The sequence below is a fragment of the Aquila chrysaetos genome, chromosome 6 (assembly GCF_900496995.4).
Source record: "Aquila chrysaetos chrysaetos chromosome 6, bAquChr1.4, whole genome shotgun sequence".
Taxonomy (NCBI): domain Eukaryota; kingdom Metazoa; phylum Chordata; class Aves; order Accipitriformes; family Accipitridae; genus Aquila; species Aquila chrysaetos.
Window position 1 is genome coordinate 15,734,351 of NC_044009.1, and position 15,171 is coordinate 15,749,521.

General features: G+C 44.1%; 1 protein-coding gene across 18 annotated transcripts in view; it reads right to left on the bottom strand.

The window, feature by feature from the left end:
• Positions 1-15,171, bottom strand: part of UNC80 (unc-80 homolog, NALCN channel complex subunit) — a 135,206-nt gene that overhangs the window by 93,901 nt on the left and 26,134 nt on the right. For 14 of the 18 annotated variants that reach the window (XM_030017565.2, XM_030017566.2, XM_030017570.2 and 11 more), the window contains 8 exons: positions 13,737-13,877; positions 10,496-10,764; positions 9,497-9,859; positions 8,565-8,711; positions 6,232-6,379; positions 4,711-4,859; positions 2,737-2,903; positions 1,924-2,025 (listed from right to left, as the gene is read on the bottom strand). In XM_030017565.2, coding sequence (XP_029873425.1) covers positions 1,924-2,025; positions 2,737-2,903; positions 4,711-4,859; positions 6,232-6,379; positions 8,565-8,711; positions 9,497-9,859; positions 10,496-10,764; positions 13,737-13,877 — 1,486 coding nt within the window. The remainder of the gene's footprint in view (positions 1-1,923; positions 2,026-2,736; positions 2,904-4,710; positions 4,860-6,231; positions 6,380-8,564; positions 8,712-9,496; positions 9,860-10,495; positions 10,765-13,736; positions 13,878-15,171) is intronic. The other 4 variants (XM_030017567.2, XM_030017580.2, XM_030017575.2 and 1 more) reach the window with 1 other exon arrangement.

The following is a 15,171-nucleotide window of genomic DNA, read 5'->3' on the forward strand; positions in this document are numbered from 1 at the left end:
TTAATGTCTTGGAATGGTGTTATGGGTGTGTGTGGTGCGGTTTTTTTTTGATAGTGGGTGAGGGGCCGCAGGGGTGGCTCCTGTGAGAAGCTGCTCGAAGCTCCCCCGGCTCCAAGTCAGACCCGCCTCTGGCCCAGGCTGACCCCATCAGTGACACAAGTAGCGCCTCTGGGATAACGTATTTAAGAAAGGGAACTGGTAGTGGGTAGGGGGATTGGAATGTGAGAGGAACCCCTCTGCAAATACCAGGTCAGTGAGGAAGGAGGGGATGCCCCCGCAGCCCATGGTGAGACGGCAGGCTGCCCCCCCCCCAGCCCATGGAGGGGAGCGGTGGAGCGGAGGCCCCCAAAGATGGCCGTGACTCCATGGGAAAGCCCGCGCTGGAGCAGTTTGTGACTGAAGATCAGCTCGCGGAAAGGACCCACGCCAGGGAAGTTTGGGAAGAACTGAAGCCCGTGGAAAGGACCCATGCCAGGGAAGTTTGTGAGGAACTGCAGCCCCCAGAAAGGACTCACGTTGGAGAAGTTCGTGAAGGACTGTCTCCTGTGGGAGGGACCCCACGGTGGAGCAGGGGACGAGTGAGGAGTCCTCCCCCTGAGGAGGAGGGAGCAGCAGGGACAAGGTGTGGGGAGCTGACCCCAACCCCCATCCCCTGTTCCCCTGCACTGCTGGGGGGAGGAGATGGAGGGAACCGGGAGTGGGGTTGAGGCAGGAAGGAGGGAGGGGTGGGGGGAAGGTGTTCTATGGTTTGGTTTTACTTCCTAATATCCTTGGGTTTTTTTGTTTTGATTTGTAGTAAATTAAATTGATTTTGTTTCTTCCCCAAGTTGAGCCCGTCTTTTGCCCATGACTAAGTGGTGAGTGATCCCTCCCAGTCCTTATCTTGACCCACGAGCCTGCATTTATATTTTCTCCTCATCCCACCGTGGCCAGGGGAGGGGGCGGGGAGTGAGCGAGCGGTTGCGTGGTGCTTTGTTACCGGCTGGGCTTAAACCACGACAAATGGGGACAGTGTATTTTGCTGTACTCTTGAGATCTCCCATAGTTGTGGCAGGGCTCAGAGCAGAACAGCTTTCTGCAATGCTGCAGAGCGGTAAAGGGCTTCGTATTATCCCTGCAGTCTCAGCAACAGTGAGACTTCGCAGGCTCAGTTAATGTAGAAGAATACATAATATAGAGCTGTGGGCCCTTGTGCAAGCAGTGTCTTTGTCCAGTGCATCTCAAAGCACTTTAACAAGTCAGACTGGTATTCAGAGGCACAGACAAGTTAAATGACTTGTCCAAAGTTACTTAGGGACCAGTGGCCATTTATAAAATTTTCTAAAATTCTTAAGAGCATTGATTAAATTTACTTCAATATTACATGGCAGAATTCCTTGGACAATAGAGACTTCAAACGTGCAATGCCTAACAGCAGGTTGATTTGCTCATTAAGAAGACTGGTAGAGCACCTGTGCTGATACAGTAAATGTAACAATCTTCAGAGACTACATGCCCAATATAGGTCAGGAATGGGCTGGCTCTTGGGAGGCAGTAAAGGATTAATGACCCTTAGCAACAACTTGGAAGTTGAAAATTAATAGTATCATCCCCCAGAAGTAAAAACAAAGCATGGAGAACAGCTGTGATGACATCTCTGCGGAATTAACACCCTATTCATGGCTATGGTAGTATGCGATATTGACAAATCTACTGCACTGTCATTTGAAAATCTCTGGTGGCTCCCCATCAAAATCAGGGTGGGTCCAGTTGGCAGCATTGAAAACAGGCATTACCTGGATGTTATCAGCAGCTCCCGAACAGACACTCAACGCATTTGTTGTACTATCCAAAGAGATAAGTCCTTGCTGTCCTACCAATTTGTACTAACCCCAGAAGGAAGCTGCTGGCAATAACGTGTGAAACAATTCAATATTTACTTACTGTTCTGGAGTTTGCATTGGGCGGCTTGAGATGTAACTACGGCATTCATCAGGGGCAGCTGATGCCTGGCCTTTGTCAACGATGACACTTCCCATCTCGGATCTATACAGACAATACAAAATCATCAGCTAAAGCGAATGGATAGCCCATCTCATGGTCATCACATAGCTACATGACATGGAAACCAGCGCTGCTGAGCAAAAAGCAGCTGTAGAGATGTACCCTCTCTTTAGCAACTTACTGCCTCTATATATATCATTCTTGAAAAAGGCATCAGCTCTTAGAAGCAAAGCCAAGGTTTTTAGGAGTTTTTTAACTTTCTTAATCCTTCTTCCCAACATTTTAATATGACAAGCCTCAAAGCACCAGAGAAAATTTCTTCTTCATAAAGAAGCATGTCAGGATTAGATTTCTTCTGGGACTTGTTTTGCATACCACAGTTTACCTGTCAAATAAACAACACTAAGGATGTGATGCCCATTAAAAGCTATGTCCACACAGTGTTTTGGGACTGACACTATGTTTCTTATTTCTCTGAACCTTTCCTTCTCCCAGTGTTTCCACTGCACTGTTCTCTTAGGCCTCCTGTATGAGAGGGTTAACACTTTTTGCTGCAAATCTATTACTATCTCAGTTCATTAAATTTTAAAGGAGGCCGCTGCCACAGTACAATTCTGTACATCAGGAAACGACATATACTATCAAGATAAAACACACAAGCCCTTAGACTTTCTACATTTGTGTTCAGTGCATGTAGTCATACAACCATATGCAAGTCAGTCATTTGCCTTCTCCCTCCTAGACACCACCCACCTTTTGCTCCCAGAAGGTTTTGGCTCTTGCTCTGTTTCCTCTGTTTTTTTTCCTGGTATTAACTTTTCAGCGCTGTCTAAGAGGGCACTGAGTGCCACTCTCCGAAATACATTCCCGTGAGCCTCCTTGATAAACTGGACCAGCTGTCGGATATCACAGTACAAGCCCTGAGTAGCAAGACATCATGAAAATGAAAGAATTCAGTCTGCAGTTTGTGAAGAAGCAGTGAGAATCAATAGTTTCTAAAGGTACTTCAGCAGGCCGTTACTACCTCCGGCTGTTGTCTGATATACTCTCCATGTACAGGGTTTGTGTTTTCTGGCTGGGATCAAAAGCTGGAAACTCCATTTAGTGCACTCAGAAGAAACAGACAATGAGGAGCATTATTGTTATGGAATATGCTCTGCAATGGGCTATAGCAGATGTAGAGGTATCAGAGACTAAAACAGCTGCAAGATGAGGGAGCTGCAAAAATGACTTAAAGCCCATTTTATCTCAATCCTCTAGCCCATAATCTTAAAAGGCATGAAAAAGCTAAATGGAGGTGGGGTGAGGAAGTAGAGTGCAAAAAATTGCATGTTTTGTTTCAAAACCAGTGGGTGTCTTGGGATTTTTCTTAATTATTTTAGAGCTTTACATCATGGGAAGAGAGAGGAATGACTCACTCATTCCCCAACCTACTCCTACACTCAAGGCTCTTTTTAGTTCTGAACATTCATACATATCTGTGATGTGACAAACCACCTCTATATCTGAGGACAAAGGGATGGAGGGAACAGTTTTGCAGGACCTGATTTTTGATCTGGTAACTCTCCTGAAAGATCTTGGATTATTCAAAAAATTCCCAGCTAGGAACAGCACAGCCAGCTTTCAACAAAAAAACCCCAAACAAACAAATAATTGGATCTGTATACTGGTTAAGGCTCTTTGTCATATGATATTGAACTCAAGACTGACTCTAAAGAGTGATGCAACAACAGGAAATCCTCATATACACTCTGCATACTATGTTCTCCTTACAGGCAAAATTAACGGTGCTACGCTTAAAGATAAGTTTCACCTTACACACTAGCTAAAAAAAGGTCCAGAAAGACATACTATTTATAAAGAAAATTTACACTTGGTGATCCTAATCTAGATCCAACAATGGCATGTTTTTCTGCATCCCACCACTTAGTCTCTGCTGAGAAACATTCCAAAGGAGGAATATCTGTAAGAACAAGAGGTTTAAGACGTTACCGTGTTTTCCTTCTCCCTCTCCCTTCCTGTCACAGAGGAATACCATCCTTTCAGCTGGACTTCACTGCCTCTACAGCTCTGCTGTAAGGATGGAGCACAAGAGTGCTTCTTGGTTGCTTCCATGAAAAATCCTAATTTCTGATAATAAAGGAGGTGGTTTGAGATTAGCTGCGAGATTCTGCACCAATTTGGAAGAAGAGAGCTCATGTCATCCATTCTACTGACTGCTCTAGGGAGACAGTACATAGGCAGCAACCAGCAGCACCTTACTTTCCTCCAGGTGTTTGGTAAATTGAATGCTTGTCTAAATCTTGGTAAGACCTACCAAATTGCTTTTCAGTAACTCACATACTCTGCCATGGGTGGGCCCCATTCCTAACCAAGTAAACCGGCTTTAACTTTGCTGAAAGTTGATTTATGCTGGCTGTGGTCTTGTTCATTAATCCCTTGCTCCAGACTATGCTACTAATCCATTTGGAAAAAAACCCCACAGAAGCTGCTTGAACAGAGAGGGAAATGCAATTCAGAGTGCACAACTTTTATCCTGGCTAAGTACCCAAGTTCCAAGGCAGGCATGCAAGTAGGGCATCACATTTATATCATGTTTCAACTGTGACTGCATAGCTTGCTACGCTCAAGGGATTTGGCTCAACTGAATTAATTCTTCACTGTAAAGCCTCACTGGTGACACCCATGTGAAAAAGTAACTTTGTTAACATGAAATCAAGTGCTTACCAGGTTTTCCGGGCTGTGCAGCTCATGTGTAGTGGAAGCACAGCGAGTGATCAATGACTTGAACATGGCACTGACAATAATACCTTCTACACTCTGGGCTGTAGACTTGTTGTCCACTGTGGTGAAGTTATTCCCAAATCCAGCCTTGTCTGTGAAATTCACGTACAAGCAAGCCCCCTTGTTAGGAACGGTTTAAAAAAGATGGCTTAAAGATACATGTAAAGGGATTCAGATATGAGACAAGGGCAAGTCCCCACCTAATATCCTATGCTCAGTTCTCGCAATCCCACCCCACAAAAATAAAGCAGAAGGGAAGGGTAAAATAAATGAGAAGGATGAAATCTTCCCAGATATAGTTGTAGTATGAAAAAGGACTGAAAAAATCAGGACCACTTTGGCTTCCTTTTATCCACATCTCTCATTTAGAGATGTACAGAATAAGGTATAAAATTTGAATACCTCCAGCTTTTCTATTTACTGTTCTAAAGGACAAGAGATGTTTGATTAAGCTGAAAAGTGACAACACCCACAAAAAGAAAATCTTATGAACTACAGGAATGCTGTTCTTCCAAGGTGCACAAGGAGACCAAGCTCTCAGAAAAGAGTCAGAAAAGAATTACACATTTATATGAATAACAAGAAACACCCCAGTTTCATTAGGTGAGAGAAAAGACTTTCAAAAGCTGCATGAGCTGCCATGCTTCAAAGCATGAGACAGTCAATAATTAATGAATACTTTGGGAAACTTCCTATGGGCATCTTCTTCACAAAAGCCTGCTATATAATATTTTTTGATGCTTTCTTTGAAATGCCTGAGATCAGAGGTAGGCTAATAGACTAGTCAGACTCCCCAAGTGCTTCAGAGGAGCTACTCCTACCCTGTAAACAGTCACAGTTAACTGTTGTTGCATGCAGTGACCAAGCATAAATGTTTGGTCATTCTAATAGCACCTGGAATAATTTTCCTAACTTAAAAAAAAAAAAAAAAAAAAGTATATACATACACATAGACACACACTTGTAGCTGCAGGCATGTGATCTGTGTGTTCACGTTCTTGTTTATTCAATCTGTTCTTGCTATTTACTGCCTCTCTTAAGGCACCACAGAGGGTTTTAATGCTCAATTATATCTCCATTCAGAATAAACCCTGGATTAAACAGGCCATTCCAGCTGGCGCCTGGTCATGTCATGAAGCAGAAAACTTCCTGCCTGAGGCACAGTTGAATGAAAATACTTTCTTTGAAGAGCCATGAAAAACAGATAGGATGAATCAAAAGAGAGGTCTTCAATTTCAGGTGCACTGGGTGATACAGGATCACTAGGCGAGATCACTGGGTGGTCAAATCAGAAGAGATCCAACTCCCCTGACCCGTACTGGCTGAGGATATGCTCTGTATATTCTGAGGATAGTAATTCACAATTTTTTTCTTTTTTAAAGGAAAAGAAAAAGGAATGGCTTCTTTCTGATGGAACAGTTTGGGAATATTCAAGTGAGAGTTTCTGATGCAAGCTATACTTACTGTCAGTGACTGGCTCCATGCAGAATCCCAGTAAAGCATGCAGGAAATCCACCACATTATTGAGAGAATCCCTGTTCACATAATCCCTCATGGTCTGCCGGAACTGCATCTTATCCAGTTTGTACAGCTTTGTGAGGCAGTTCTGAGCCTGCAACGATATCCATCAAACCACATCACATCAAAGTACGTGTTCAAGTTTTGCTAATAGGAGCAGGGTATTTTTTGCTCTTGCTTAGCCAGTGCTCTGCTGTGCTGTCTAAAGTAACCTCCCCTAGGAGCCAGAAGGTTTGGGTCCTGTTACAGAAGACAGGTTTGCCTCTGAAGCCAACAAGAAATTCAGCACAAGGAGAGAGTGCACCAGTATGGGTGCCACTGTTTGGAGGTGGTGGTGAAGTCCTTGCCAGCCATGTCTCAAGGCCTCTCCTCCTCCCCCCAGCCTCAAGCTAAAATCTCACAGAATATGAATGAAGTAGGAATGTATGACCTCAGTCAAAGCCTTGATTGTTCTGGATGACGTCAGATGTTAGGGCTACATCCTGGCACTTTCTACTGCTTCAACTTGGGGAGAACCAAAAATGTAAGGAATCAACAGTGACCATCCACCCTGCCCTTCAATAGGGCATGAGTCTTCTACCTCCTTGCAGCACACTAACATGCCTGCAAGAAGAATGCACTCCAACTATCAGGAGCTGATGGAGCAGCCCAGCAGCAACCAGTCATAATCACCTTGCCTTGGTGAAACAGGTTCTTAGCCTCAGGCATCTGATTTTCAGCCTCTGGCTCAGACCCAACCCATTTGATGCACCTGTACCCAGTGACCAATTTATATCATGCAAAACATTAGCTTTTTATTTAAAAGCTATTAATGTCAACTTCTTACCACAAAAGTATCCATCCTACTGGGACCCCATGCAGGCTGGAGTTAGAGAATCTGAAATACCAGCTCTATGGGAAACATGAACTGTCCTGCTACCCACAATAGGGTGCTTAAATTTCCGGTAAACTCAGACATGTGATTGTCCATGCAGTCAACACAAATGGTGCATGCAAAGCAGTTTGGCCAGACAAACGCACAGAAAATGCAGCAGACTTAGACATGTAGGAAAATCTCTTCCCATAAAGACCTCAATTCAATGAGTCTGATAAGGACCTTGGCTCCAGGAGACCTATTCATTTATGCTTAATGTTATGCATAGACCTAAATGTTTTGCTGGCTCAGCTTGAACACAATGTAAAAGCCTAACCGACTTTTTGATGAATGTGGTATATGTTCAACCAGTACTCTCTGCAGAACCTTTCTACTGGGACCACTGGGACCTTCTTATCCCATCTTGTCCCACTGCATCCAGAACTAATGTTACTGCTGCAGTCTCCTCAGTACCCAGGAGTCCAGCTAACAGGATAACGCTGCATGATACAGAGGCAGCCAATCCATCTCTGAGCCATCTAGCTCAGATCCCTGAACCAAATTATAGCTCTCTTGGCATGGCTCGGGCTAACCAAAGCCATGGAGAAGCAGCCGGCTCCCACCCACATCGTGGATGGGCACAGTGTAAATTCTCATTACAGTCATTGAAAATGCTCCCTGCTGCAAGCACAGAAGGCGAGGAGGAGGCATGTGCTGCAGAGAGCCTTTGAAAGGCTCCCATTTGACAGGGCATTGGACTGATCTCAGGGAGTCAAACTGTTCTGGATGACGTCAGATGTTCGGGCTACATCCTGGCACTTTCTACTGCTTCAACTTGGGGAGAACCAAAAATGTAAGGAATCAACAGTGACCATCCACCCTGCCCTTCAATAGGGCATGAGTCTTCTACCTCCTTGCAGCACACTAACATGCCTGCAAGAAGAGTGCACTCCAACTATCAGGAGCTGATGGAGCAGCCCAGCAGCAACCAGTCATAATCACCATTAGGAAACATGGACATAACTACACCTTAAGACTTCTGGATTCAGATATGCAACCCAGGATAGCTGCACCTCTTCTAAATAGCGTACTCTGTTGGGATACTGTCAATATGAAAAATTACTTACACCAGCTCACACAGGGGATTTGCTCCCATGTATGTGTTCCTTCCCAGACAACCTGTCCGTTGGGGTGGTCAGAAGCACCCTGGGCCTCAGGTGCGCTCTTAGCAAGCCCCAGGGGCTGGAGGGTAACACGATAGCTGAAAATCTGCTATGGCTGGGCTGCAACACAGTCTGTGAGCTGGGGCAAAGAGCAACACGTTTACTGCCAATACAGAGAAAGCTACAGAGGGGGCAGACAGCAATCTCAGCAGCTGATGTCAAAAGTACAGGGGGGACGCTTTAATGAGCTTTAATTCTCTTACATTCTCCCGGAATACCTGGTGTCTCAGGCGATCTCCAGAGAGCCCTCGGTGTCCTTCTCCACAACCATAGGCACAACCCAGGGACTTCACAATTTTGATCAGCATTGTGAGTGCCAGCCTATGGGTGCTAACAGATGGGCCTTCATCCTGAGGGTCACATAGGGAAAGATGGTCTGAAACCCTGGCACAACCACTGGCATTTTGTTAGCATTTTACTTTTAACAAATTGCTGTCCATTTCTCCTCTCAAACACTCCATACTGAGTTGTTACTCTTGAAATGTTTACTCCAGTTATTTTTCAAGTTTAGGGACCAGCCCTCTCCCTTTCAGCTCCCCTCAAAAAGTCATGCTATAAATGCGAAGCCCTCTACAAGCTGCTATGAATACCATTCAGTACTTCAAAAAATTCTGCCTGAAAACCAGAGAGCTGGGTTGCTTGAGCAGAAAAACAATTTTTTAAAAATGTCTTAGGTCTTATGCTACTATGAATTGCAACTTTGGAGGTCAGCAACAGCATCCCTTGGCCAATTCTCATAGCAATACTGAAAAATCTACAATTCCTGGCCATCAAAGAAAACAAACTGTGCTCACACACTGGATTCTGTTTTTCCTTATAAGTTATGAATAATAAACCTGAAAAAAATCATTGTCATTGAGGGTTTCAGGCACTTTGACAAGATATTGAAAATGTCCATGCAAGGCCCACAAACTCCACTTTTGGCAGCTACTTCGCTGGAGTAGTTACAGTGCTTGAATTCCCAATCATGTTTCTTCAGTGGAACCTCAAGTGAGCCCCAGAGCAAAAAAAATTTGTCATTGTAGCACAAAAAAAAAGGAGATAAAACAGAAGGGCAGTTGCATACACATGCATACTCAGTCTTAACAGATCTTACAGTACATTCAGGAATTGTATAAAGGGAAGCAAGACAAACCTTTTCTTGTTTTTTGTCATTCTTCTCATACGGCCCTCCTCCTCCACCACCACCTCCATCACTTCCACCTCCTCCACCACTTCCACCACCTCCTTCTTCTCCTCCATCTCCAGCTCCACTAACTGGAGGAGACCCAAATCCACAAGCTGAACCAACAGAAGCAGCCCCTTTGAGCTGGAAGGATCCATCACTTGGTCTCTTTTCCGGGACCTCATTTTCTTTGTTCTCACTCTTCCTCTGAACCTTCTCTACACAGGGCACCACACCAAGCTGAAGTAAGCACTCCACAATGTTCAGTGCCACATCACAAATCCGGGAACTGATGTCATGGTTCAGGACCAAGTAAACAGCCTTCAGGACCACCTGGGAGATTCAAATATCATATTTAAAGTCAGACTTATTTTCTTTCCTAGTACTATTTAGTGCCTGGAAATTCTAGTCACAGACCAGACACTCATTATAGCAGGCACGGTACAAACTCAGAATGAAGTACACATAACCCTCAACCCCAAAAGCCTACAATCTAGGTGTAAGACAAGAAACCACAGGCTGGGCACAGTCAGGCAGAAAAGGAAACCATGAGATGACATCTGTGAGCCTGAGAACACTGCTTCAGTGCACCAGGAGCTGCCAAGTCATTAAGGGGAATGCAGAAAAGGTGAGTTTTAAGGTGCCATTAGAAGAAAGGTGCTATCCAGTTTTATACTATTTTATAGGGAACTTGGTGCATGCCCCAGGAACACAGCCATTAAATAGTATCTCTTAAGATTTGATGTGTGCATTCCACATGCACATGCACTCCTTGGAAGGAGTAATAGGAGTTGCAGTATCTCAGAGGAGACTTTTATGATATGCACAAATGTATCTGACTGACCTTTATGTACTGCTGAGAGAAGTCATACAAAGAGGTGGAGGAAAAGCCCATCAAAACCCTGATCTCAATGGTACAGCTATATTGACAGAAGAGGGACCTGGCTTTCCTCATTCCTTGCCAATTACCGAGAGATCCAGCATGCCGTTCTTGTGGACAAAGTTGTTGGTTCCATCAATGTGATCCGTATCCTCCAAGCAACTGTAATTGATGCAGGAGTCTGTCAGGCTCCGTGGGAGGTTGGCACATGCGAGCGGCTCATGGGGCATCTCAGGGATGGGCACCTGGTTGCAAAGCTTCCTCATGTGCTCACTGAAGAAATCTGCATAGCCCACATTGAATGAGGCCAAGGTAGTGTTGAAGGTTGCCACAGTGATGGTAGAGATCTGGGACCGCACTGCAGGGAGGAAAATGGCTACCTGTAAATTTCCATCTCTAGAGTTATGAAACAGAAAACGGAGGCTGTGCTTTTTTATAAGAAGGGAGCCGCTCTTAATGCAGCTTGTAATGCTGAAAGACAAGACAGGTTCCTAATTCCTATCATAGGTACACGGAGAAAAAGCAAAGATTCATTTCCTCCTTTAAGCCAGTGTAAATTAGAACAACCCCAAGCTTGCTTTAGCAGTACAGTTCCATGACGGCTTAAGTTGATCTCAGTCAACTGGGCAGTTAAGTAGATCAGGGAGCTCAGCCAGCCTAAATTTAATCCAAAAGGGGGATTAGATTTTGGCTAGCTTTGCTCCCTGTATTGGTCCAGTGCCTGGTCTTAAAAGCAGCACTGGCCTGCAAGGGAAAGAGGAAGGACTCTGCAGCTGATGCAGGAGTGAAGGTAGGGTAACAGCAGCACCAGTTTGGAACAGCTTTCTAAGTCACACCAGTTTGAAATATTTCATCATACCAGTTGAAAAAAATGGAGCAGTGTGTTCCTAACAGTACCTGTGACAGTCCAAACCATCTCCAAAATGCAAAGCTGACTGATGAGAAAAGCAATATGGTGTCTAAGTTCACAGTGCTCAGAGAAGGGACCTCATGACATAGCCAAGCTTAACTTTAAATTGGTTAGCTCAGGTAGTGACAGCATTTTGGCTACACAGGCCAATTTTTATCAAGAATTCACCATGGTTTTACAACTCATGCTGAACTCCAGGCCATGACATTAGTAATTTCCCACACTTAGTGCTTTGTAAGTACGTTTATACACCCTGTAGTGTAGAAAGACCCTACGTGTCCCACAATGTTGATTGGACCACCTTCTGCCAGACAGTACAGTAACAGGGCTAGGGAATAACAACGAACTTCTATCTAAGGCTATTTAAAGTGTTTTAATGAATAAAGTAATATACATTTAATAAGAATCTTCAAGCACTGACTCGGTGATGGACTGGTTATATTATGCAAATAACAACTTGCCAGAGCGCTGACTACATTTCCTCATAGCCTGTGCAACCCTGCCAGCACTGAACTGGCACTATTTATTAGGAGAGATGTTCTAAGGCCAACAGCAGTACCTTGAACTAGGCTACAATTTGGTCAATGAACAGGGCAGGAATTAGCTGCCTGTAATCAGAGGATTACTTGCTGGCAAGTGTGACTTTTTAATGGCATTAACTGAAATTTGCATGGTAAAGATAATAATAAAGAAGGAGTTAGGAAATTTTGGTCCTGAGCTACCAAGTTTGATGATTATTCAAGGGTACCTATTTTTTGTTTCAGTAAGGTTTTGAAATGGGTAACAAAAATCCATATCCAAATCCTACCTAAAGTAACTTTTTATGTGTTGTATCTTTATTTCATTATCACTGATAGGGTTGACTGCTGGATGAGACTCACACAGGCAGGGAAGGAGGACCAAGGACTCTTCACTTACATCCATGCATGCCTGCAGCATGTGCCCATGTGCCTGTGACTCCTCTTTGGGCAGCTACCTAGGACGTAACTAATTTTCCATCTCTGCTTTTCAGTGTGTCAGCCAGAAGAAATGAGTTCATTAGTAAATGTCTCCTGGCCAGGGGAAGTAGACAACAGATGGGAAATTATGAATGACCAGTATGCTCAGATATAGTTGGTCACACAAAACAAAAGAAATAAGTAATATTTGTACTTATTCTCTAACTACAGAATGGTTCATTCAAAGTCATAGACTACCACTAGAAATAGTATGATTTGTCCTATTATTCATATAGTTGCTGCACAATTGTACCTGGGGTACAACTAGAAAAACAAGCATTGCATATGACTACCTTTTAGAAAGTATTTGGCTAGGAAGCTGGTGTAGTGAGTGGGATTATTGTCCTATAGAACAAATGCAGGTCGGGGAGATAGACTCCATAAAATTGATCCAGGAGAAGAGCTTTGCCCAGGAGACACAGAGCAAAGATGAGGGAGATGTGCCCATGCTGGATTAGAGCTGATGCAAATCCATCCTCTCTCAGACTATTCAAATTTGCTGTGCTAAAAGTGCATGGATCTTTGAGAGCTCCAAGGCCACAGCACATATCATGTGAGTGCACCTGTAGCCTCTTAGGTATGCTGCCTGACAGCTTGTGCAGAAACAGACTGTGCCCTGCTCCATGGGGTGTGCGATATCCTGCTCCCTCATCAAGGTTTAAGGTTGCACTTGCCACAAGTGAGGCCCAATTCCTATGACCAGGTTTTGCCAGTAGCACTATGCATGAGGGAGAAAACAAAATCACTGTGTTTAGGCAGTAGGAGCAGTGCCAGCAAAGTGCTCTGGTGCAGAGAGCTCTGCTGACAGAGGACAGATTTCCTGTGCTTGGCTAACATTGTTTGACAAAGGTGGTGCTGCCCTGTCAACAGAAAGACTCTTACTTCTGGAGCAGACTTCATCCCACCAGGGGTTCTCCCATGTCTCCCATTGTGGTCACACTGGCATTGCTATTTCTGCAGAGGCCTCCAAGGCAGATGGGCCCCAGGGAGACTTCGAGTGAATTTCAAAGCCAGGCTTCAATTTGGAACCAGGAGATTTAAGAAAAAACGGTGATTCTCAGCACAATCCAACAGGGGACTTCGAAGGGGCATTAAATACCACAAGATTCCCTATGAAACCACTAAAGTTAGCAATACCAAGTTTCTGCCCAAACTTCCGTCTGTGTTGTGGTAAGGCGAAAAAAAACCAAACCCTGCCTTCTCTGTGCTGATGGCTGCCAATTTTTTTGACAAACTGCACAAGATAAACACAAAAGGTTTGGAACATTTTTCTACACAGAACAAAAAAACCTCAAGAGATGCAGAAAAAAAGAAGGAAAAAACAATTAGTCATATACTCATACATGGAAACAGTAACACTTCCTCAGCTTCTTGGATTTGATATTCCAGTGAAACGTTTCTTTCCTGATGTGTTAAATTTACCTTCTTTGACTGTGTTCTCTCCATGGCTGTTTGAGTGGTCAGGCAGATCAGAGACCAGTGTGTGATGAGAGTGTGAATGCCTAGCGCTCAGGCTCTCCATCTCCGTCGCTGTGTCAGAGCTCCCCCGTCTGGTAAACCTTCCTAAGGTGAAGACAAATGGATGTTTAGTTTACTCATCCGAGAGGTGCTTGGAGGCAAGAGACAGTAGCTGAGGTTAGAAATTGGAGGATTGGAGTCGGCAAAAGTCATGGCCTTCCAGGACCCTGTGAAGCAGAACCAAGCAAGTGGGCTATTTCGCGGGGGTTCACTGACATAAAGACTGAATGTACAAACTCTCTGCAAGGCTCTTCCCCTCCGCACATACTGTTTTAGCTGACACCCACATTGTCGCCCACAAGCAGCTTCAGGAAAATAAGGTTGGTCAGCACTGAAAGACTCCACCCTTTGGGGCAGGTTATAGGAACTTGGTTTCTTCTCCCCTTGTCCAAAAGAAATAGGTGCGTTAGCGTGGGGAGTGCTAAAGCAAAGGAAGTTCTTCAGGAACACAATAAAATACAAATCAAAAGAACCTACTGAAAGAGGGGGACTATCTCTGAAGTAGGCAGGATCTGTTGACCATTGGATCTGAAATACATGATTTCACTGAGATATCACAAAGAAAGAACTGGAGGTTAAGCCAGGACAAGAATCTGGAGCCCCTGAGATCAGAATTTAACAAACTTCTTGAGCTACTGAAGATATGGAAAGGAGAATTTGTATACTAAGTTTGTTATTCTTGTAAAAATCTGTAGGTGTTTGTATATTAACCATTGACAAAATGCTTACAAATCTTTAAGAATTCACCTGGCTAAGCTCATTGCCCTGTGTCCCAAAGACAGACCTGTTTACAATGAAGAGCTTACCAAAATTATGCTACCTAAGTTGGTGAAAATGAGGAGGCTCTGGCATGGCCTTAGGCAATCATTTTGCTGCCTATCATCTCCAAGAGAGGGTGCCAGGATGAAAATCTATGACATTAAGAGTAAGTCTGTGAAACAGAAACAATGCCCAGACACTCTTCAGTGAACTTGGAAGCTTGAAGGAGCCAACATTTAGATTTAAACACTGTATCTTTGCCATATCAAGACAGTGTAAGCCTCACTATCTGAGACAATACCCTATTTATTTTGTATCCAACATTCCCCTGAGGAAGACTGTGAATATTTTCTGCCATACTCCTAATGACCACATTGCTGCCCTTCCAGAGACTTCTCTTTAAAAGAAGAGGATGCAACCATTCCCTGAATCTATTTTAAGCTGCAGTTGTGCAATGCTTGCTACCACTCAGGGAAAGCGGTACAGACATCACTACAGGTTGCTCCAGTAGCTATTGTTCCAGTAAAGATTGCAGTTTTCAGAGAAAAAAGTGAACTAAAGCATAAGTCATTCAAGGTCT